Here is a 25,237-nt window from a genome sequence, read left to right as displayed (position 1 = left end):
TTTTGGAGCAGCTTAACGCGTAATTGAGTGGGCTATTGCCTTGGTGACGAGGCCAGCGAAAGAAGGCATGAGAGTGGCACAAGGCGTACTTCTAGCCAGGACGATGTATACAGCTATGCATCCTCCTTGCTCGTATCAGGCATAGCAGAGGCTAAAGCAGACTACGACTAAATCGTTTTGTCATTGTTACGTGTATTTATAAGGTATTTTTCATGACGAAATCCCCTAAAAATGATAATGTAGTTATAAAATGTAAACGGGGAATGGAATTGTGCTCGAAAACCCGAGATAAGTAAATTTTTCAAATTTTTGAGAGGGAATAAATTGACTACCAGTAAAATAAGTTTATTCAATGGAATAGGGTGATGGAACATTAGTTTCTTAAAGGGGCTGTCCGACGCCCTCTCCTTTTTTACCCACCCGCCATGTTAAGATCTACGAGGAAGATCGTCCTTTGTCCCACTGTCCGAACAGCATCTTAAGCATGTAAGTCTTAATTAAAAAAAAAAAAACTTTCAATATCTGCGCATTCAGTCAAGTGATTAACCTTGTTCTTATCGATACTTTTTAGGTCTTGGTTAAATCCAAGACGTTTTGATTAATATCTGTGACTTCGGTCTTAATTTTTATTAATTTTGTGTAGACACGTTGGTGATTTTATATTGATTATTTCAACGCTTATTTCTGCATGCCGTAGAATAGGGAGCTAACTAGGGATACACCGATATATCGGTTACCGATAAATCGGCCGATATATCGGCCAATATCGGCTTCATGTAAACCGATATTTTCGGGAAAAACTTGACAAGTTATAAGGCACTCAATGAATACTAATTTTATAACCATCTTGACATGAAAATCAAATTAAATTTCCGATTAAACCTTTAAATTAATAACGAAATGCCTTAAATTACCCCTATAAAGATAATATTAGCCCTTTAAACTTAAACCTATCCCTTTAAAACAAACTGAAAAGAAATTCATGGTTTCTAAAAATAACTACAATGAAAGAGGAAATAGCCCATCAAAATTGACAGCGAACTTTCTAGAACTATCCTATACCACAGTATCCACAGTGCAAAATGAAACACCTAGCAAAGAAAACTTTTTCCAAGAAACCAGAGAAATACTAGCTTATTTAGACCCCCAAGCAACAAGACCTTGAGTCACTATCCTGGTACCTGGCCCGAGAAACTTCTAGAACATTTTTTTTTAACCCTTTAACTGACCAATCCGTATTTGGTCCCAAAACAAAAAGTTTTGCCCATTCGCTGTTAACATGAATACGCCCGGCTACGTCATAAATATGGTCCACTATTCGCCAAACCAAAGTCAATCAGCAAACGTCATTATCCCAGAAATCCTTGCGAGAAACTAGAAGTTATATATACGAAGTCCCTCCTGTCCCATAGTCAGTCGATACCTGAAATGTCTAAACGAGACCCTGTCGGCTCACCCCCAAGAAATCTCTAAACGGACGGAGATTATTTTTTAAATCGAAACCTTTATTTTTATTCGATGTTTTTATTTTTATTCATTTGATACCTTTATTTTTCATCAAGTTGAATCGGAGAATATTTTAACCCCTAGAAGAAGAGAGCGCGCGAACCCTTAAATCGAGAAAGAAGAAAAAAAAAACATAATTAACCCTTAAATCGCGTACTCAGAGAAAAAAAGATCCTGAAGAAAAACCCTGAAATCGAGAAAGAAGAAAAAAAAGATCCTGAACCCCTATAAAGAATATGGAAGAGGAGCTACTTGGCGTAAGAACTTAAAAAAACTTGAAACTATTGATTAACTGGCTTGAAACTATTGTTAAAGAACCTGGATTATGGTTGACGGATTGATTCATTTTAAAAAATCTTAACTTTCTATTTTTGAACATCATTTTTTAGTGCATAATTGCACGCTTTTAACCTAACAAACCCCTAAATTTAATTTTTAAAATCTTAAAGGCTGTAGGAGGTAATCCTATTGAGGAGCCATTTCAAAGAGGTTATAAATTGCAAACCTCCCTTAGATGTAAGTTTAATTGTCTTGTTTAATTTCTTTATTTTGACCCCTATAAAAGTGTGTGAACATTTATGAACAAGATTGAATATTATGTTGGATATTAAAAATTGGATTAGAATCTATTTTGACTCTCACTTGACATATACCAACAAACGCGGTCACTTTTGATTCAGAAATTTTATAAGCCCCTCGTTTCCGCTAAAAAGGCCTTAACTCCCCATAACTGACTGCATTCTAACATCTAGTCTAGCGTTTGCGAGGATGAATCATAAGTGAAAATAGGTAGGTGTTTATCTTATACTTTAACCCCTCTAATAAGACGTCGAACACTCCACCTTACCCCCATAAAATCTTAAACAGCATAAAGAAAAGGCTTATAAATTGGCGCAGTCGGCAGGATCCGATACTTCGGAATCTTATCGATATGATGGATTCTGACATGTCTTAAAGAGAGTCAAAGTTGGTTCAATTGTTAAAAATTCCCTATTATTAAAACCCCTATATTTTGAGAAAATATTGAAAATAATCGAGCAATCATCATGAGTCAAATTGACACATCGGATCTTATTATATACGTTTTGATTATCTTGATAATCATATTGTCGTATGACAAAGTAATTCTACCCTTGATGAAATTATTTTATATCGTGGTTAGTTGGATCCAAAGAAAAAATTTAGTTACCCCTAATCTTAAAGATGAAATGATATTAAAACTATTACAGCAAAATGCTGAATCACAACAAATGTTTAAAGAAACGCTAGAGACACTCAATAAGAGTTATAGAGATTCATTAGAAACCCATAGAGGTTCCCCTCCCCAATCTTTGAGATCTAACTCAAGTTCGAGTTCGGAATCTGATACCCATCAAATTAATACGAAACGTACCCATATAAATGATGTACCAAAATCACCCGAAGAAAATGTTATTGATAGAGAAGAAATCCTTAGAAGAGTCGAAAGAACTAGAAGAGAGGAAGAGAGGTTAGACCCCATATTTACATCTACCCCTTATAACCAAAAAGAAACAGGAAAGAAAGTATCCCTCCCCTCCAATATTTACGAAGAAAAACGTTCGGAAGACCCCCATGCAACACGAGTAAAAGAATTTTTTAATCCCCCTACTAACGTTACCTTGAGACCAGAGAGAGAGGAACTTTTTCCAAGAAACGACCCTATACTAAGTCAGAATACCTTCCAAGACAAGTTGAAAAGTCCTATATTTCCCGTATATGAGAAAGAACAAGAGATATCAAATATTCCTGATATTACCTTAATTCCTAGAGGAGAAAAATTACAATATTCAACCCAGAGAAATAGAACTTTACCAATTCCTCAATTTACGGCAAGATTTAATGGAGAATCAAACCCTATAGAATTCCTATATAGCGCTTACGAGTATGGGATGATAACAGGCGTAACCCTTCAAGAATTATTGACCCATATACCCCTAGCATTCGAAGGACAAGCAAAGAAATGGTATTGGAAAAATATTAATCATTTTCATACCTGGGATGATTTTGAGAAAAAGTTTAAAGAAAAATATTTGGGAGATAGTTATTCCAAAATAATCAAAAGAAAAATCCAAACAAGAAGGCAAAGACCCAATGAGAGCCCTGAAGATTATGTTCAAGATATGATTAACATATATGATCAATTACCCTCTATTCCCTCTGAGCAAGATCGACTAGATCATATAATTTTTGGATTAATGCCCGAATATGAAGCCCTATTAAATCTGAAAACATGTACCACTGTTGATGAACTTCTAGAGGTAGTGAAGCAACTTCAACCAGTGATGGGAGTTTTACACCCTAGAAATCAAGGAACAAACGAACCCCGAAACCCCTTAACAAACAAATTTTGCAACTATTGCAAGGAATATGGACATTTTGTTTATAACTGCCCAAATAAAAGGAGTAGACCACAAGAAGTAACCTTACCCCTTGAATCGTATCTTCCATCAGCTAGGCCTAAATGCTTTGTATGTAATTCTACGGATCATATGGCTAGAGATTGTCCCCAAAAACAAAACTATCAATCAAGAGAAAGAATAAATGAAGAACAAAATACCACTCCTAAAAGAACGGTTGAGATAACTGTCCCACAACCAGAAAACTTAATTAACGTGATACGTAATTTCGTCCCAAGAACTGGAAGTATACCCCTACAATTACCCAATGGCAATTATGCTGCAATCCTAGACACGGGAGCATGTACATCGTTTATGGTCAAAAATGTCGCTGAACAAGTCTACCCAGAAATGGATTTTAACCGTCTGAAAACAAGAGAATTCTATTCAGCTTCCCCTAACAGTCCTCTTAAAGCTGAAGGCCCAATTAAACTTCCTGTACAATTAAATGATGAAATGGGTCCCCCTATGGAAATTGAATTTTACATAATTGAGAAAGCAAACTTTTCGATTATATTGGGATCTAATTGGATGACAGATGTAGGAGCAAAACTGAACTACGAGGATCATAGTATCACTTGCACAATAAATGGACAATACTGGGTGTTTCCATTTATTCAAAACTCAAGAGCAACCCCTACTACTATGACCCTGACCAATAACATAAGCATGCCAGAAGATATAGATCTGGATACAGAGAAAAAACAAGAATTGCAAAACTTCTTTATCGAAGAGAAGAGAATGAATGAAAATTCCCTTACGGAGGATGAACAAGACAAAGAAGAATTGAAACATAACACCCCTACTTTTTATCCCACTGAGCGGTTTTTGAATGGAAACAAGTTGATGAAGTCTTCAAGTACTAAAACCCCTATGCATGAAAAAAAAAAAAAAAAAATTTAACGTGATGGTAGGATGAACAGAGTAAGTTCGGGGACGAACTTTTCAGAAGAGGTGGGGATATATAACCATCTTGACATGAAAATCAAATTAAATTTCCGATTAAACCTTTAAATTAATAACGAAATGCCTTAAATTACCCCTATAAAGATAATATTAGCCCTTTAAACTTAAACCTATCCCTTTAAAACAAACTGAAAAGAAATTCACGGTTTCTAAAAATAACTACAATGAAAGAGGAAATAGCCCATCAAAATTGACAGCGAACTTTCTAGAACTATCCTATACCACAGTATCCACAGTGCAAAATGAAACACCTAGCAAAGAAAACTTTTTCCAAGAAACCAGAGAAATACTAGCTTATTTAGACCCCCAAGCAACAAGACCTTGAGTCACTATCCTGGTACCTGGCCCGAGAAACTTCTAGAACATTTTTTTTAACCCTTTAACTGACCAATCCGTATTTGGTCCCAAAACAAAAAGTTTTGCCCATTCGCTGTTAACATGAATACGCCCGGCTACGTCATAAATATGGTCCACTATTCGCCAAACCAAAGTCAATCAGCAAACGTCATTATCCCAGAAATCCTTGCGAGAAACTAGAAGTTATATATACGAAGTCCCTCCTGTCCCATAGTCAGTCGATACCTGAAATGTCTAAACGAGACCCTGTCGGCTCACCCCCAAGAAATCTCTAAACGGACGGAGATTATTTTTTAAATCGAAACCTTTATTTTTATTCGATGTTTTTATTTTTATTCATTTGATACCTTTATTTTTCATCAAGTTGAATCGGAGAATATTTTAACCCCTAGAAGAAGAGAGCGCGCGAACCCTTAAATCGAGAAAGAAGAAAAAAAAACATAATTAACCCTTAAATCGCGTACTCAGAGAAAAAAAGATCCTGAAGAAAAACCCTGAAATCGAGAAAGAAGAAAAAAAAGATCCTGAACCCCTACAAAGAATATGGAAGAGGAGCTACTTGGCGTAAGAACTTAAAAAAACTTGAAACTATTGATTAACTGGCTTGAAACTATTGTTAAAGAACCTGGATTATGGTTGACGGATTGATTCATTTTAAAAAATCTTAACTTTCTATTTTTGAACATCATTTTTTAGTGCATAATTGCACGCTTTTAACCTAACAAACCCCTAAATTTAATTTTTAAAATCTTAAAGGCTGTAGGAGGTAATCCTATTGAGGAGCCATTTCAAAGAGGTTATAAATTGCAAACCTCCCTTAGATGTAAGTTTAATTGTCTTGTTTAATTTCTTTATTTTGACCCCTATAAAAGTGTGTGAACATTTATGAACAAGATTGAATATTATGTTGGATATTAAAAATTGGATTAGAATCTATTTTGACTCTCACTTGACATATACCAACAAACGCGGTCACTTTTGATTCAGAAATTTTATAAGCCCCTCGTTTCCGCTAAAAAGGCCTTAACCCCCCATAACTGACTGCATTCTAACATCTAGTCTAGCGTTTGCGAGGATGAATCATAAGTGAAAATAGGTAGGTGTTTATCTTATACTTTAACCCCTCTAATAAGACGTCGAACACTCCACCTTACCCCCATAAAATCTTAAAGAGCATAAAGAAAAGGCTTATAATTTAAACACATCACTTATATTTATACCCACAATTTAACATTTCCCTTTAAAAATGCAAGGTTTTCCACTATCTCAGTTTTATTCCGTTGTTCACGACTATGAGAAAGTAATTTCTTTAATTTCTCGTACATCCAACAAACAATTGAAGTCGATACTGACGCTCTCTAATGCATTTGGTGTCACTAATGTAAACTTTGAACTTTTCATTTGTTCTCCATAAGTTTGCTTATAACGCTACTTCTTAATTGTTGAACAAAAAAAGGAGCTGCATTTTTACTGAAAACCAAGCAAAGGATTTAACTTAGAGCACACCATTTTTTAAGGAAGGGGGTTAAGGCTAAAATATGTAGCGGTACCACATTAAACGAAATGTGACACATGTCTCTAATAAAACAAAGTAAGAACGTAAATGGCCCTAAAAAATGTTGATTCTACTCTTGGAAACGATATTCATGGAGAAATACAATTTTTTAATGGGCCGATAATATCGGCCGATATATCGGCCGGCCGATATATCGGCTGTACCCATATCGGTGCATCCCTAGAGCTAACAGTTCTGACCCTGAAACGTCACACCCTTCTATCTCTTACTGGAATTCCATCCCCCTTAACGGTTGGAAACAGTATTCTACGCGCAAAAATGCCAACCAGATAGGGGCTGCGTGACATTAGACTATCTCTTCCCCGTTGCCAGTTGTTAGCTCCCTATAGAAAATTGTTGAGAGATCGGAGCTATGGGATCAGTCATTCAGTTTTAATGTTATTAGCTCCGTCCTTGGATTCAGCCTTTGGGAAATTGAAGTTGGTGTTTAAATGATTTGCCAGAATGCTAGGAGGTCAGGCAATGGAAGTATGCTTTGATTTATCATTAAATATAGGAAATAACAGGAGTAAATTAATATTTACTTGAAATTAATGGTAATTTTACACGCTGTAAACTATTTTACCTTTAATAAATAAAGTTAAATGACAGTTATGGTAATTTATTGATGACAAAATTTAGGGTTAATAATATTATTTCATATAATAGTTAAAATACAAATAGGAATGTTTTTAAGTAATGGCTGTTGAATAATTACTTTCAAATCATTAAAGTACTAAATTGCATTAAGAATGTTTTTGTTTGACTATTTTCAAGTTTTTAAACACGCATGATTTAGATTATGATATTGGAAGGCGCAAAAGATTTATTTAAATAAACATTTGGTTTGATACTTGCCATGTTTATTTACAGCATGTAATTTTGGTTTAATTTCCCTAGTTGTTATTTAAATATGGTATTCATTATAAATTTATTCCTGTGAATAAATATATTGTTTTTTTTACGTTTAAAGGTAAAAGTTGCATATTTTAAAGGGTTTTCCAAAGAAAATTGTTTTTGACACCAGAAAGGGTTTTGAGGATAATTAGCGATTGCATCCTGCTGCCAAAAAATAGACCTTAACAGGGAAAAGCTAAGAGTAACTATAATTAATTTGAAATGAATCTATAATGTAAGTTTCACAATGAATGCGTGAGAGGGATTAAAAAATTGTTCAAAAACACTCATACGTGAAGGTTGGATTTAAAAAGTGTGAGAGTTCAACATTATCGTATGAATGCCTATAACAATTTTGTTAATCTCTCAAGTGAACAATTCAATGACGAAAAAATATTTACATTTAATCCTAGGATTGTCAAATTGAGACTATATAATTGCCAGAAAAATAGTAAGCATGTGTTTTAATATTATATTTTTTAATGTATAAAAAAAGGGAAGGGGAGTTTGTTAAATTACTTCTAATATACTTAAAGATGCTTTTTAAAAGGGTAGTGATTTGCTATTGTAGAATCTGCAGTTTAGTTCAGAGAGTTAATGAGGTGCCTTGTATTTCGTTAGTGACATCTCCAATCCAGTTGATTTTAGGTTTTTTTCTATATTTATTACTATTGAACTCAGATGGCGTTGGTAGTTAATGTCATTAATTGTAGTTTTTTTACTGGTTCCATCGCGCTTGATTTTGTTTTGTTGATGTAGAATCTGCAGTTCAGTTCAGAGAGTTAATGAGGTGCCTTGTGTTTGGTAGCGACATCTCCAATCCAGTTGATTTTAGTTTTTTTTTCTATATTTATTACTATTGAACTCAGATGGCAATACTGCTTAACGTCATTAATCGGCAGCATTTTTGTATTGGTTCCCTCGACCTTGTTTTGTTTTTCAAACGTCCGTTAAACAATGTAATATACCATCATGGTATATTACCTTTAAGGCGTTTTGATGAAAATTGAAGTCCAAGGTTAATCAGTTGGTATTTTAGAGTAACGAGTGAAGTACTATATTTTAGAGTAACGAGTGAAGTACTAGAGGTTTAATCGAGTGGTGAAGGAGGGGGGATTTGGGGTATTTCACCACCCGCGGACGCGGGGTAGTCAGTTCCTGTAGGGTAGGCATGCTGACAAGTCCCTTATTCCCTCAAAACTTTGTTGCCCAGAAGCTTGGATTACAGGAGTGCGCCCAACTCCCAACATAGTCAAGTACATAATTTTAGTAACAACCCATTGCTGTTCTAAATTTTAACAATGTTGAGGCAACTTTTGCGAGAAAAAGGTTTTTTTGTGAATCCATAGCTGTTATGAACTTCTATTGTGTTGATGAACTTGTAGGCACGGCTTGCCAATCCGTAACGTGATTATATAGGGAAACCAAAGAGGTGACATGTATTATTTGGCCTTGATACAGCTTGATGTTCTATAGACACTGACTCAAGCCAATAGAAAGGTTATTTCTTTGAATATCTTTGCTGTTCTTAATCCAAAGACGCTCTCACTCTTTGAACACGCCAGTCTAAAGTGTCTGTTATTTCGGTGGAGAAGTTGAATATATATTTTGATTTGTCTATCGAAGTCTTGTTGTGGTTTTTTTAAAATGATGATGATCATCATATTTTTGAGCTGTACTGGTAATAGCTATGATGAATTATCTTTCTGTTGAAGCTTAGTAGTTGGCACGTGTTGATAAGATACGCATGTAGTTGCACGAAATTTGTCTTTAAATTGTATGTTTCAAACTCGAAAATATGCACTGCTTGTAGTATTTATGTCGAAATAATTTTAATCTTCGTTATATTAGTTATGTAAAGGGGCGGGGGTTGAAAGAAAACTTTACAATTTACTGGCAATTATATGTTCATTTAAATATAAGATTTTGAGGGTCTATTTTTAAGATTTTGTCACGCAACTCTTAACTTTAAGTTTGTAAACATTGCTGCTAGAACATGGCAATTATTGTATTGCGCGTGGGTTACCAAAGGGACAATGAAAAGGTTATTAATTATTGGGAAAAAAAATATTCCAGAAGGCTTTGCAAATTGTACCCCTGTTGGATTTACGCAATGCAACCTGCCACGCAGACTACCCCAGCTGGTGAGAAACACAAAGAGATTATGCAAAACTTACTGGAATATTAATTGGAAAAATGGTTTAGTTGTTTTAATTACAGGGGTTATGTCTATATATATTGGTAACCACAATTTGGGAAATAATTTTCACACTTTATAAAAACAAATTACACAACAATAGTAGGATATTAGTTATAGGACAAATTAATAAGTTCATATGGCTTTTTTTAAGCGTAACTATTAAATAGTTTAAAAATAAATTTTTGTAAGTGGTATCGGATTGTGTCTGGTACACATTATTGATAAGTTATAGAAAGAAAAGATTATAATAATAGATAATATTTAAACATAAAATCTTTGCTAATCTTTGATATTGTAACAGGATAATATTAGATTATATTAATTTAATTTAATGTTTTTGAATGGTTTTAAATTGTAAAAACGTTATGGGCGTCTTAATTTAAAAAAAAATATAGCGCGCTTAAAAGAGAAAAAAATGGAAGATGCGAAACTGATATTTAGAAAACTCTTTGAATATATTAATTTTAATCAGTATTTATTTAAAATTTGGATACGAGTGTCTAAATCTCAGTTCAAAAAATCTGTTCAATGTTAACTAATAGGATGAGTTTGTCTCAATAGTTTCACCAGCTTATTAAAGAATTATATTTAATCACATAGCATTACCAACAGGGGTTACGTTTTTAGCGTGTTTTTTACATAAAACACCATTGGGGCAAAACTAATACAGAGTACTAAAAAGTTAACCCTTCACTAGAAAATTCTAAAATTAATGCAAGAATCATCGCCTTTTTTTCGTAAAATAGCATGGCCCTACAATCCTCCCTCCTCTCCCTTTCACGCTTATTATAGTAGGCAACATCAAAATTACTCCAGAACCATCGTTAACCTTAAACTTGCTCGAGGATTAACAATCTTACCCAGTCATAAATTACTTTAAAGGGAAACTATTAGTATATCTTTGACAGATATGATGCTCCTTTCTGGTACGAATATTGAAATTTTAGGCTTTACTCGGGGTAAATTTGATATGGATTCTTCAAGCACGTTAGATTCCCTTTAATGTTTCTAAACTCTTTCCAAGAGCAGAACAGTGACGTCAGTCAAGTTACTGACGAATCTCTCCCTTTTTCTGATCATTGTATCACTGACCTCGTACCAGCCGTTGTCTTTTCTCACAAAGTTCACATAATGTCCCTCGGCCAACGATTCACCTTTATGAATAATCACCCCTTTAGTTTTAAAAAGCATCTTACTCATAGAGACATTTTGATTTTCAAAACTTGATATTTTGGTCGAAATCTTAACTGGACGACCATCTTTGTAATCGCCACGGAGAAGACACAAAAATACGTACTTCCCGCTGGATATCAATACATCACGCTCTTGTATTTTTGGGTTGTTACAAAATACGCATGGCACATCTGTTAATCTCATCCTTTTTTCTAGAGATTTCCAATCAATTTTATCTCGGTTTTCAAGTGGAAGATTGAAAATGTTGCTTGCAACAATATTCTCCGAATTTTGTTTAACTTCACATTGGGGGCATTTGGTAACGTTTCGCGACTTTGACCAAAAAAGATCTTTTAGAGCCTTAGAGTAATTGGCTTCCATTTCTTGACTTAGTGCCGTCAAAAGGACCATCAAAAACTCACTGGCGTCTTGTTGATCGTTTTGCGTAAAATGGTTTCCGACAGCCATTCTCAGTTCCAACCCTTTTCGACTGAAACTTCCTTGAGAACTCTCGATGTCGTTTATCGTGTTATGGAGGCAACGTAAAACTGGTTTTTCAACGAATGATCCATTGTAAGATTTAACCAATTCTCTTAATTCCGGCACTAATAAGAGTAGTTGCAAAACGCTATTAGAATAGCACGTTACTTGATCATCGTTAGCTAAACCCCTCAAGGGAAAACTATCCAAACTCTGTTGGGCTTTCCTTTTCTTCTTCGGTGTTTCTTCACATCTCTCTTCCTCGCCTTCTAAAAGGCTTTTAGATAGTGTAGGCGCACTTCTTTTGCCACCTCGACTTTCTTTCGACTCCGTTATTTCCAAAAGAGGCAGATCTGGCCTATATTTTTTGCGAAGCCTGTTATACTCCATAATGGCTCGTCCATCCGCCTTAATTTTAGTCGGATCGAACTGTAATAAATGGAGTCCGGCCAAGGACGTCACTCTCGATAAAGCCACATACGCCATGCCCGTTCCAAATAAATTCGGACCCAAATCCATAATGGCGCATTTTAAACTCATGCCTTGGCTTTTGTGTATCGTAATAGCGTACGCCAGGATGACGGGAAACTGGGAGCGTTTAAAGTAAATGTTTGCCATGAGCAAAAATTTGACGCAAATTTTCTCAACTAAAAAGTCAGTGTTAGCGTCGTCGTTATTCGGTTCGCGATCTACTCTTAGAAAAATCCCAGTAACGTTTCCTTGTTCGTCCTTCTTGAACCCAGTTACGAAACCCATCGTACCATTTACAACGACTTTTTCAAAACTGATATTCCTTCTGACCATTATTCGGCAGCCAACGCAAAGAACTAACTTGCTCTCCAAACCGGCCGTTTTGGACGGTTCGTTTTGTAGCATTTGCAGTCTGCTGAGAATGTTTTTATTCATTTTTTGCCGTAGTCAGCGAGTCTATCCTGGCAATGAATGACTTCAACTTTCTCTCCGTTTTTTCGCAACATTTCACAGTTAAATGTTTCGCACATGGCTAATTTAGGCATCAAACAAATTGGGTGAAACCCTTCATTGGACAGCTTAATGAAAACGTCCATAGCCACCTTGATGTTTTCTCCTCCAGCAACCAATCTACTTTCTAAGGTTACAACATCAGCTTTTGAAATATTTCCAATTCTAACTCTGCTTAAAATGTCGCTGTAACTTCGGTCGTTGGCTTGTCTAACATTTTGCGTTAATTCATCGTATTTAAAAAACTTCCAAAGATCACTTCCTCCGATGCAATTGAATCTAAGTCTGGCTTCTTCGGAAGTGATTTTGATGAACGCGGGATTTCCTTGAACCGGAGGCAATTGGAAAAAGTCTCCCAAAACAAGGATAGAAACAACTCCGCCAAATGGTTGGTTCATTTCCAAAAATTCGTTCAGCCTCAAGTGAACGTGAGTCAGTAACACCGACGAGACCATAGAAATCTCATCTATAATTAACAGTTTTAAATTTCCCAAGGTTTATTTCATAATGCTTATATTCTCAGAACTTAGGGAATGGTATTCGGCGATACGCCCATGATCTACCGGCAACATTAGTAATCTGTGTAACGTTACGCCATTAACATTCAACGCTGCCAAACCCGTTGGCGCGGCAATGGCCACGCTAGCTGGATTTTGAAAGCGTCGCCTTACAGCGCTGGCGAGAGTGTCGATAAGAAATGATTTACCAGTGCCACCAGGTCCCGACACAAAAAGGCACTTGTTTCCAGATTTTTCTCCCTCTTGGGAGAAGTGGTCCATGATGTGATCATAAATTCTCTTTTGATCCGAGTTTAGTGACGCCACATTGTCAACATCAGTCTCGAAATTGATTTCCATGGCAGCTTCCACATCAGCCATCGCGTGTTCAGTTTCGATAACAATTTCTTTCCCTTGTAATGCATTTTCATCGTCTTCACTTTCTCCCTCCGATACTATGGTTTCTAGCTCTTTCGCCTTTTTAGAAGCCTCCCGTTTCTTTTCAAGTTCTTTGGAAACCGACAGCTTCTCGTGATATTCTCTCATGTCTTTTAACACCGAAAGCGAGTTTTCGAAAGCATCGGCGTATGTTTCAAAATCGCCCAATAGCTCGGTTTCGTCACGCCACGGTTTGAAGAGGATCAGTAGAGCGTGACAATACTGTTCTTTCTCCTCTATTGGGTCGTGAATGTAGTGCTCCACTATGTAGGGCTTAATTCTCTTTCTCATGAAACCCAGATTGTTTTTCAACTGGATTACATTCGCATTTTTCTCGACACCCTCAGAGCGCATCGCATAATCGTAAAACCGACCAAATTCCCGCAAACTAAGATTTTCCAAGCTGTCGGGACGATTCGGATACTTGTCGTCGACGAACCCTTTTTGGCAAGTGTCCATGCTTTCGGGGTCAGTTTCCCTCAAACGCGCGAGTTCCTTGTAACCTTTCAAAATTCTCGATCGGTTTTCTTTCAAGTTAGTGTTTATAAATTTAGTGCTGTCGGACTTGTTGTAAAGATCTTGGCCCAGCATCATATCAAGAGCTTCATAAATTCCTATTTGCTTGCACGTCAAAGATTTCAATCTATAGGCAAATAATTTTTTGGACAAACTTTCATTCCCTAACTCGGCAAAAGTTTGGTCCATGTCAGCCCGGTCTCCCTTTGTCACGTAAGCCGTGACATAGTTTGCCACTATTTCCGATTTGTCAGCGACAAATTGCAAATCCATGTTGGCTTTGGAAGCCAATAGTAGCGTGGGATTATAATCATTTATTAAATCTTCGTGCTGTTTTCTCGGCAAGTCGTACAACCGTTTCTGCACCTTTTTCATGTTACGGTGACGAGTAACTGATCTAACGGAATTCATAGTCGCTACGTTTGTTACGTTACGAGGGAAACCGTAACGACACACTCTCGATCCTTTTTTAGAATTTTTCACCTTCTTGTAACAACTAGAGGTGCATTTGTGAGTTTGGAATTTTTTTACCAGCCGTTGCAGTTCCGGACTTACCGATGCTCTCGGCATCGAACACGTGACGTGTTTTTGCACGTAATCCAAAATAGTCTCGGTCGAAGAAGTTCCAATCTTTGGAGCGTCCTTGGCCCACAAAAGCATATGGTAGTGAGGTAAACCTCGAGATTGGTATTCAACCCTCCAAAAATGATGTTCTATCATGCCAAGAACTGGATTTTGCTTACACAAGACAAAGTTGTTTAACAGCGACCGCACTTTGTTGTGAAAGTGCAAATTGACGCTAAGTGGGTCGAAATTCAACAATTCAGCCACCGTCATCGACTCTACTCCCGGAACGTCTGAATTCACTTTTCTCAAGTGATCGTGCAGTTCCATATCATCGTACTCGGCCGGGTTAAAAGTTAGAAGCCAGGTGGGAGGACGAAATTCCCGAATCATCGCTAAAACGTTTCTAAGAACTTTATACCACTAGTCCTTCGTTCCTCGAATATGACCCAAGAAAGTAGCTAAATTACTCTCAAGTTCTTTATCGCCAGATTCAACTCGATTGAGCAAATTTTCAACCCCAATTGGCATGGGTTTTGTAACACGAAGAACGTAGTTCAAACTGCAAGAAATCGCTTTCATTTCGCATTCTTGATAGGAATGGAACAAATAGGCGTAATCTCGTCTAAAAATTGGACTTTTGTTCAAAAGACGGGATAAACGATACTCGGTTTCCGTTATTTTCCCAAATGGTCTATCATCGTGCTTGCCAAAGCGACCCCGAGGGAACAAATGAACGAAGCTCATGTATTCCAGTTTTTTGTCCCAAGTGCTAACCGGCTCGGCCTCGACGCGCTTCATTTGGTAAGCACCCAATAAATCCTTCGGTGGTTGGACGTTCACCGGATGAATAGAGTAATGATCGTACAGATCATTGGCTTCGCCTTCAGAAAGTTTTCGCAACAAAGCCTCGGGTTGCGTTATAATTGCGTAGTCATCCGCTGCATGGGTCAACTGATTTTCACCCTGAACGGTTATATTTGAAGCGTTTTGATCAGCTTGCATATCGTGACTGCAATCCACTGGAAGCGCAGCGGAATCACGTAGCACCGCATCACAGTCATCGTTGATCAGCGCGAGTGGATCTGCTACGCTCAGTAATTCATCGGGAATCAATGAATTTTCGTCGCCATCGATATTTTGCGTCCCACAAATATAATCCTCGTTCATTGCCGAAATATCAATGTGTTTGTAAAAAGGATTAATTTTTTTAAGCACACTGAACGCTTTCAACACTTTTTCCAGGCAAACAACCTGCTGCCAAACCTTTTTGTCTGCAGTGGGAACACCATTCACCAAGATATGTAGTTCGTGATTTTTAGGCAACGTCTTGGGAATCATGTTCAAATTTTTTTCCACTGGTATTGGAAGATAAATTACTCTTCCCTTTAAAGCTTTAACAGTACCAAACTTCACGTTGGAATTGGTTTTAGTGCCTAACCGCACCACAGTGTGGAAGGGCTTCACAAGCTGAATTAAAACTTTCTCAAACATGTTTAAATTGGTGACATCTGGCGGAGGATTGTCAACCGCCAAGTTGTTCAGAAAACATCTAATGGGAACTTTACCCTTTCCCAAATCCGTAGCGCAGTAACGACATAGAAGCATGTCAGCTTCTCTAGCGTCCGAATTATTCATTATCCAGCCAGCTCTTAAAATCAGATAGGCCTCGTTATTGAAAACAGCACTGTTTTCTAATTTTTCTACAGCTCTTAAATCAGTTTTTTTCAGTAATCTAAAACAACAGTCGCAAGGCGTGTCGATATACTCGTTGGTGTTTAGCATTGCCCGAGCGAATTGATTCTCGTAAAGACTCAAGATTTCACTTTCATCGAGAGTGGGCCGAGGAGCGTTAATGCTTCCTGTGGGAGCATTATTTTGTTCGTTATTTAAATTTTTCCCACGTGTGGCTAGGATTTTTCTTGACTCCGCCATGACAGTCGTCAGAGAATCGTAATCACCACTTTCAATTTCAGTTGAAACTTTAGTTAACGCGTTGAGCAACGCTTTGACTTGATAGATCTTATTCAGAATACTTCTTATTCCCGAATAATGTGGAGCCAATTCAGCGAAAGAACGCAAATGACTTTGGCACTCTTCGCTATCAGCGCAGTAAGAGGTGTGCCCTAGGAACGGAACTATTCTCACCACTACTTCGTCCCCATCTGGTGGTATAAACACTTTTGATTTTTTGCAAAATTCTTTTCTTAATTCGCAAAGGTCCAAATCAGACTCAAAAATTTTAGTCAAAGATTTTTCATTAGCATTGGCAACTGTTTTTATGAAAGCTAGTACTTTTGCAATGGCTCGAGTTCGAACATTACAAATATCACTGCATTCCCAATATACAGATTTGTTTTGGGTTTCAATAAACCCCCCTTCATTGATCACTAAATTTGCTTTCGGATTCTTCTCTTCAGTTTCAACAATTTTGAAAAGATTCGTAACAATTCCCGACTCATTAACTTGTAAAACTCGTTCTACGTTACTAGTCTCGTTATTGTTTTTTATGTCAACGAAATTTCCCATTTCGTCAACAAACAATTCTTTTGTTGAACTCGTAACACGGTCTCTCAGAACTTTTCGTACACGACCATTAGAATCCAATTGAAAAATTTTGCCGTAATGTGACTCATCGTCATTTTTCAATATTTTACCATTATTTCCAATCAGATAATAGGAAGTTTCATGGAAATGGGCCTCTTTCATGCTACTGTGAAGCCTTTTCCCACCCACAACTTCTGCCAAATTGTCAGGATCAATGGACCCAATATGTTTGATTTTCTCGACAAAATCCTTAAATTCACTAACAATCCCCGTTAGTTGGGCGTGGTAAGCCGAATATAATTGCCTTTTCAAATGCAATATTCTACCAGCTAGCACTTGGCATTTTAGCTGGTGAGAGATGGACTTCGTGCGTCTATTTTTGGTCTCGGTGTCAAAAGACTTTGACGCCGCCAATCTTTCAGTGAGACGTTTGACTAGAAACCTTTTATAGCTTTCGGCTAAAATTCTTTTGGTTTTCGTTTTGAAAATCCCCGCATTGAGGAGCTTTTTCGCAAAACCAAATTTATCTTGTTTAGTTGTTTTAGGTTTGGGTTTCGTTTTTTTGGAGCAAAAACACCATTAGTGGCGCCACCTGGTGCCATAGCCCTTTTACCACCTTTTTGTGTACATAGCATTGATTTACTTTTTCTAAGAAAATTATCTTTGTTTTTCAAATAGTACTTCTTGTTAATATCTCGTTTAGCTTGCTTTTTTTGCGAAGCTTTCCTTTGAACAAGTAACTTTAACTTAGCTTCAGCTCTTTTCTTTTGGTTTAATTCACGCCATTTTTTTTTCCTAAGTCTCTCCTGAGAAACCATTTCAAAATTTCTTAATGGACGCAAAATAGCAAATTCTTTTCAATTTTTGTAAATTTTCAAACAGTACAAGTAGTACTATATTTGACACAGATTGCAAAAGGTCACAAAGATACCTTAATTCCACACTGGAACTTGCAATTTGGATACACAAAGATATCCAATTAATGAGAACACAGAGAACCCAATTAATGAGAACACAGAGAACCCAATTAATGAGAGCACAGAGAACCCAATTGCCAAACACAAAGAATTGGCTAAATAATAGGAACACAGAGAACCTATTGGGCGCACAGAAAGAACCCAGTGTCAAAAAAAACCTCTGGCAGAATTGCAAATCGTAAAAAAAAATACAATTAAAATGAATGAAAATAAATACCTCTGACAGAATTGCAAATCGTAAAAAAAAATACAATAAAAATGAATGAAAATAAATTAATTACAAGGGATAACGAAGCCTTTTAAGGCTAAGAGTGAAAAAGACAATTTCACAATCTGAAACGAAAACAAAAGTTAATGTAACAGTAGGAACATAAAAAAAATTGTTTATAGATCATATAAAACCCTAATAATAAAGATTCGTGGCAATTGATATTCATTTACAAGTCTTCAGAATTGTAAGAGAACAGAACGATGAGGAAATTGAAACAATTCCCGCCCAAATAGGGACTTGGCAATTCGGGCTTAACTCCGCCCCCAGCGCCATTATGGTATGTTTTTTTAACAGAATGAAAGCTATATAAGCCCCTCCTCCTGGTATGTTTTTTAGCACTGGTGGAAGGTAGCCTGATGTTGCATGACGTAGTACTGCCAAGTCCCTATAGCAGCCAAGCGATTTCAATTTAGTGCCCTCCCGACTCCCGAGTCTAGAACAGTAGCATGGAGCAATTATACCTAGAACGTTGCTGTGAAATCATGGTTTTAACTCCAATGTTTTAATTGCTCCATGTTACTGCTGCTCGCGCGGGGAAGTTTTTGGCGGGAAATCCTAGAGTTTATCATTTTTAATCCAGCCAGACTAACTTGAACCTCGTACGTATGTTTTGAACACTATTTTTAATAGTTAATATTAATAATTAACGGATTTTGAAGCTAAGTCATAAAATTTAAAGTTATAATGTTTAAATTTAATGTCAAACCTTAAACTAGATAGAAAGTAATTGATTGTAAACTATTCAATGAAATTTCTTGTTTGTCGGTTTGGGCTTAGTAATGGAAGGCAAAAACATTAAGGTCGTCAATGCGTACTTTTATGGCGGCGGCGGCAAAAATCGAGGACACGGTGGCGGACGAGGCGGCGGTCGTGGGAGAGGCGGCGGTCGCGGACGAGACGGCGGTCGCGGACGGTGGCAATGGGTGCGAACCTGTTACAGGTGTAAGGAGGCGGGGCACATAATGCGGGACTGCCCGCAAAACCGAGGTACTAAGTATTTTCGATTGCTTTTCCTGGGGCTACCTAAAAACTTCTATGCACTTCGTTAAAGTTCTCATTTCGGGAAAAGAGTTTTAAATTTAATAAAATGTTATAGAGAGCTTTCAGTTGGAGCTGAGTCTCGGGACATAATTTACCCTGCCATATTGGTGGGTTTAAAGCAGGAATGAAGCCGAGACCACCCAATATGGCTCCCAGAAGACTTGGGTGGGTATGACGTACCTACTACTATCCCATCTGAAAGCTCCCTATTGAATTTAAAAAAGACAGTGATGTTCCCTGCTATCACTAGGTGGCCCTATTGCAAGCAATCTTAGTTAGAGCCTTTTATCGCCATGGCTTTCATAGCGTAATTTTGTTGTAATATTGGAAATGAGGTAGAAAGGTATTCTATGGTATAAAAGTATCTAGAGAAAAGGGGATATTAGACTGAAATTGTAGGACACAGAATCTATGCATGTGAGACCAAAATGAATTATAAAAAAAAGCACATCGCACGCAAACCAGCCAAAGGTGTAAAAGGCTCAAGCATATATAGTTGACTTACATACGGTTACATAGTAGACGAAATGGGCACCAACTCCACCAGCACTAACCCAACTACCACCAGCACTAACCCAACTACCACCACCACCAACCCGACTACCACCACCACCACCAATTCAACTACCACCACCACCACCAATTCAACTACCACCACCACCAACCCGACTACCACCACCACCACCAATTCAACTACCACCACCACCAACTCCACTACCACAAACCAAACCACCACCAACCCAACCCCCCCACCACAAGAGGGTACAAACATGGAAACCCCATTGTAAATATTTTGTAAGTATTAAGCCACATTTAAAAAAGTTAACACTTTTATTAAATTGGGGCACAGGAAAAGAAGTTAATTTCGGGTTTTTATTAATTTCTCGAAAGCCATAATCCACCTTATTCCCTTTTGCCGGAAGTTAGGATTAGCTCAGGATTCATGGGGGTGAGTAACGGGAAGAAATTCGTCTGTCGTCTGCTACAACAGCCAAAAATATGTACTGTAGCAGACGACAGACAAATTTCTTCCCGTTACTCACCCCCATGAATCCTGAGCTAAGCCTAACTTCCATCGAATGGGAATAAGGTGGATTTTTAAATATTTTTACAGTTTCAATTCTTTTCTTGAGTTTCAATTAAAAATTTTCATTGAAGATAATTAATATATTTTTCTTACATTTTTTGTAGCATCATCACCATATTAATTTTGCAAAAAAATTTTTGTCATAATATTTATCCATTTAACCAAATAAATTTCATCCATAATTTTGCATTATTTTTAATACATTTGAATGAACTAATATTCCATTCTTCTGATTCCAATTAATCCATTTTAGAAAATTTTTATTTCTTTTAACATAAGAAATGGTTTCCCAGTCATTTGTTTATCATTTGAACCCGAGAAATGGTTTCCCAGCCATTTCATAATACCTTAAACTTAAGAAACTATTGACCAGCAATTACGTTATTCCTTGACTTAAAAATGGTTATCTCTTGAACCAAATAATTTTTTTTCATCATTATTGATCTATTTAATAAAGGAAAGGTCCGTTCTAATTAATTCATTTTAATAAATTTTATCCCTTGAACTTAAGGAAACGTTTCCCAGCCATTTCTTTATCCCTTGAACTAAAGACACGGTTTCCCAGCCATTTTGTAATTTCTTGAAGAAAATAACTTTCTATCATTATTCCATTATTTTGATCCATTTTAATAAATTATAATGTTCCGTTCTAATTAATCCATTTTAGTAAATTTTACCCCTTTAACTGATGAAAAGGTTTACTAGTCATTTCATTACCCCTTGGACATAGGAAATGGTTTCCTAGACATCTTGTTATCCTTCAAAAAATGGAAACTAAGTTCTCCAACCTTATTCCATTCTTTTTGATCTATTTTAATAAATTAATGTACCGTTATTATTAAACCGTTTTAATATAAATGTTATCCCTTGTACTTAAGAAAAACGTTTCCCAGTCATTTCGGTAACCCATTAAATCATTTGCACATGAGGTAAGATGGATTGGAAATGAAGACGGGCGACCTGCCACTATGGTCGAAGGCAGGAGGCATTTGTGGTCGGGATTTATAACTGCACTTATAAACCCCGCCCACTAGCCTTCGCCAAGGAGGAAAGTCAACTTGTAGGGGATCCATTGGCCCGCGCTTTGCTTTATTTCCTATTAACACAAATGAACAATTTATACTAATATGAATGCATCATTGATTGCTGTAAACAAATACTAATAATTTAAATAAAATAATTTTTTTATCAACTTGCGTTAATCAATTTCTTCATAACTTAATGAAAATTCGTCGAATTTTAAAGCAAATACATGTTGTGGTTTAGTTTAAACAAACGCTACTAGATGCTCCCATAGTCGAAAGGGAATAGCTAACTGGCCTGCTAAGCTCAGTATAATTAAAATGTCCTAAATTATCGTCTTTTTTGTAAAAGGTTTTAAACTTATAGTTTCCTAATTTTAAAGCAATATCTGCCATTGTTTAGTTTAAACATACGCCACTAGATGGTCCTGTAGTCCAAGAGCGGGGTTGTCAGGCCTTGATTTATCAGTAAGTTTGTAAAGGGATGTACAACGAGTTAGGCCTATTTTGGAAGGTGTTTTAGGGAGTAGTGTTACTATTTCCTGGAATATTGGTTAGGCAGATGTATTGAACATCCATAGCAAATGCACTGATATTGGTACGAAATTCACGGTTGCCCAGTAGATCTATTTGATGACGTAGAAAGCTACACAGTGATCCATTTAATTTATAATTTCGTGCTTATGATGAATCTAGTGAAATGTAATTTTGTAAATCAATAATTCAACAGTGTTAAGAACTTAACATCTTCTAAACTGAGTTACAGACACCCATATAATTGATAAAAAAATTTATTTTTAGTTTTTTTTTACCTAATTACAATGACTGGAACAGCTTGGACATTAAATACTGGTTTGTGGGTGACTGCCTGACCGGGTTTAGCGACCCTATGATTCAATATATTAATAATTTTATTAGTAAGATTGTTTTACTTATATTTTCAGGACCAATATGGGAATTGATAATCTTGGGAAAAACTAACCATTGTTTATGGTTTTTTTAGGTAATGTTAGAATATGCACTAAAATGAACATTATATACATAAACTGGCCATGGTTTCATTTTTTCCTATGTATCCTTAAAATAAGCACTAAATTATTAATAAAAAATTTAATTATTACCTAATCAAAATGATTGGAAGAGCCACAGTACAAAATATGGCTTTTTTTCACAGCAGTGTTAAATAGTTAGTTGGGTAATTGTCATTTTTAACTAATTGAAAATGGTAATTGAATTATAAATACTGAAGAAATGAAATAAAATTTAGCATGACGGAGTCCTTGAGGCTTGTCTAACTTTTCGAGAATAAGACACAGCTTCCGCACCCCTTTTTCGAGGAGATTAAACATTAAACTAATTTGCAATACCAAAGTCAGAGTAGGAAATGGATGGACACTTTTCTAGTGTTATATGTTACTTATGGTTTGTTTTTACCCTTGGCACCAGTTTAGAAACCAGGTAACAAACCTATGTGTAGAGTTTGCATTAATCTTAAACAACAAAAATTTGTCTAATTTAAAAAAAAAATTATTCTAATTAGCGGTTATTGTTGGTCGATGGCACTAATAAATAATAAAAATTTAAATGTTACCTAATAAAAATTATTGGAAGAGCCGGAATACAAAACATTGGTTGGTTTGTTGACAGGGTTTAGTGATCGTGTGATTTAATCTATCAATTATTTTACCACTAATGAAACATTCAAAATGATCTAAGCAGGGGTTATCGTTTGCCGGTTGCACCAGATATAATCTTTGTAGCGTTTATCGTTGGCAATCTGGCCATTGTTTACTGTCTTCTTAGGCAACGTTAGAATTGGCGCAAAATAATTAATAATACAATTGTTACCTAATACAAATGATTGGAAGGACCTGAATTAAAAATATTGGTTGATTTGGTGACAGGATTTAGTGATAGTGTGATTGAATCCATCATTTATTTTACCAGTAAAAAACGTATCTTCGTAGCGGTAACCGTTGGCACTTGGCTGGCCGCTGGTGGCACCAGTCGAGAAAGCAGGGAACGAACCCTTGTGCGTAGTTTAAACAACAAAAATTGATTTATTTAAAACAAATTACCTAATTAGCGGCTATCGTTGGCCGATGGCACCAGGTGAAACACCTTAAAACGAACGCAACACGGCCAATTGGTCTCTAGTCGACTCTCTACATACAATCAGCTGTATTTAAATTTTGACCAAGGCTTAGTGAAATCAGTGAATTTAAAAATTATCGGCTAAATCCTAAATTTAAATTCTTTTGTATTAAATTATAATAAGGTTTAACTTACGAAATTAAAATAAAATGAGGACGAATTAACCCCTTCTTTTATGTGAAAAGTTAAAAATTCGCCTTAAGCTCGACACAGCCACACTCGTTGTGTAAACAAAAATCTTCGCTCAGTCTTTCTATTAGAGGTAAAACAGCGTAAGTCCAACAGTACGTTTCTCAATGATTTTAGCCAGGACTAAAACACGTAAGTCCAACAGAATAAAAGGTCGTAAGTTTAAGCATGTGCTTAAAAGTACAAAAAGTAATACTTAATATTAATTGTTTTCAATAAAACTTCGAAAGGCACCAGTTTAATGTTCAACCTTTCATTTAAAACCATTTTCAGACCTATCGAATAAATAGTCTTCAAAAAATGCTCGAGTCAATTTGGCCATCACAGCAAACATTTCCCATGTTATTCCTATGGGAAAATTTCCCTTTTTTTGCCAAAATGTCTTAATTTTTTTATGGAAATGAAAACCACCCTTAGCAACATTATTTTCTATAAAAAAAACTAATGGAGGGATCTCTTTGAAATTTTAACCACATATTAAGGGTCCGAATTTTAGTTCAGTGGAAGTTTTTCAAAACAATTAATACAATACAAAAAAAACTACATTCAAACAAAAAACCCTCCTTATACATTAAGAGCAGTATGAAGTCTTATCTAAGAGAGCAATCGCTCTCTCAGAATAAGGGTTTGTCGGTTTCAGTATTTTCTTCACTAAACTCCCTTTTGCATACAGTCATGTGTCTCTGCAACGAAGGCAGTATTGAAACGAGAAATATGTTACTAAATGTAAAGCTCAGTTCCACGCGAGTTTTCTTCCAAACTATTTAAACGTACGTTTAATGTTTCAATCAAACTCAAATTTCTATCCTAGTCAATTTGGGTCTTAACCATTTTAACAATACCTTCAAACTCCATCTTTCTACCCAATAGTACAGGGAAATTAGCCGAAAATACGACCAAACCTAGAACAAATTAGTAACAAGCTAATTCCAACGGTATTTGGAAGTACTAGCGGTGCTTATTAAGGGAAAAAAATTCCCCGGATTTCCGGTTGGTGGAAGACCACCAAAAATGGCCGCCATCTTGGAAAATTTGGTTTTTTGCGATTTATGGCCGAACGGTAGGTCCAACATAAAAACGTTCAATTTATGAAAGAAAGTTCTTCCAATTATCTATCTATTGGTTTTTGAATCAACTCTTTGCGACTTACCGTTCAAAAGTTACGATTATTTTCTTGAGATACAAATTCGATTTTGATCACTTTGTATATAAAATCTACCATATAATTATGTGACAGAAGCCTTTTTCCTAATAAAAGTTAGGCCTAAGTAATTTTGAAGGTTTATAATCTTTGTGCACGTGCATATACACAAATGTTTTGCATGGTGTAGGGGGCACGAAATTGCTTTAAAGCCATGTTCACACTTGCACAGGGTAAAGCGGCTCGAAGTGATTCAAACCG

The 25,237-nt window shown here is 36.3% G+C and overlaps 1 protein-coding gene and 1 long non-coding RNA gene across 14 annotated transcripts; one reads left to right on the top strand and one right to left on the bottom strand.

The window, feature by feature from the left end:
• The first annotated feature begins 56 nt into the window (after positions 1-56).
• Positions 57-6,182, top strand: LOC149720206 (uncharacterized). Of its 4 annotated transcripts, none has more exons than XM_089860278.1 (2): positions 57-292; positions 362-6,182. In XM_089860278.1, the coding sequence occupies exon 2, from the start codon at positions 2,553-2,555 to the stop codon at positions 4,824-4,826; it is 2,274 nt and encodes a 757-aa protein (XP_089716404.1). In that variant the 5' UTR covers positions 57-292; positions 362-2,552; the 3' UTR covers positions 4,827-6,182. The 4 variants fall into 4 exon arrangements, with proteins under 4 accessions (XP_089716404.1, XP_089716349.1, XP_089716450.1 ...); XM_089860223.1 differs by having other exon boundaries at positions 57-486; positions 572-6,182; XM_089860324.1 differs by having other exon boundaries at positions 59-486; positions 644-6,182.
• A 13,447-nt stretch (positions 6,183-19,629) lies between these two features.
• LOC149720205 (uncharacterized) lies at positions 19,630-24,696 on the bottom strand. 10 transcript variants are annotated; one of them, XR_016377353.1, is made up of 6 exons: positions 23,782-24,696; positions 23,437-23,671; positions 22,614-23,363; positions 22,475-22,560; positions 22,305-22,379; positions 19,630-22,184 (listed from the first exon to the last, which is right to left on the bottom strand). It is a non-coding gene; the product is annotated as an uncharacterized LOC149720205 (long non-coding RNA). The 10 variants fall into 10 exon arrangements; XR_016377251.1 differs by having other exon boundaries at positions 22,475-23,363; XR_016377404.1 differs by lacking the exon at positions 22,475-22,560.
• Between the last annotated feature and the right edge of the window lie 541 nt (positions 24,697-25,237).

Source organism: Phalangium opilio, unplaced genomic scaffold, assembly GCF_054372755.1.
Source record: "Phalangium opilio isolate 3A_F unplaced genomic scaffold, DU_Popi_V2 ptg000002l_1, whole genome shotgun sequence".
NCBI lineage: Eukaryota > Metazoa > Arthropoda > Arachnida > Opiliones > Phalangiidae > Phalangium > Phalangium opilio.
Note: the sequence above shows the minus strand (reverse complement) of the source record. Positions and strands in the feature narration are given on the sequence as shown.

What these genes read in the sequence shown, in the direction of transcription:
- LOC149720206 (XM_089860278.1), top strand. Translation starts at nt 2,553, where the DNA reads ATGAGTCAAATTGACACATCGGATCTTATTATATACGTTTTGATTATC.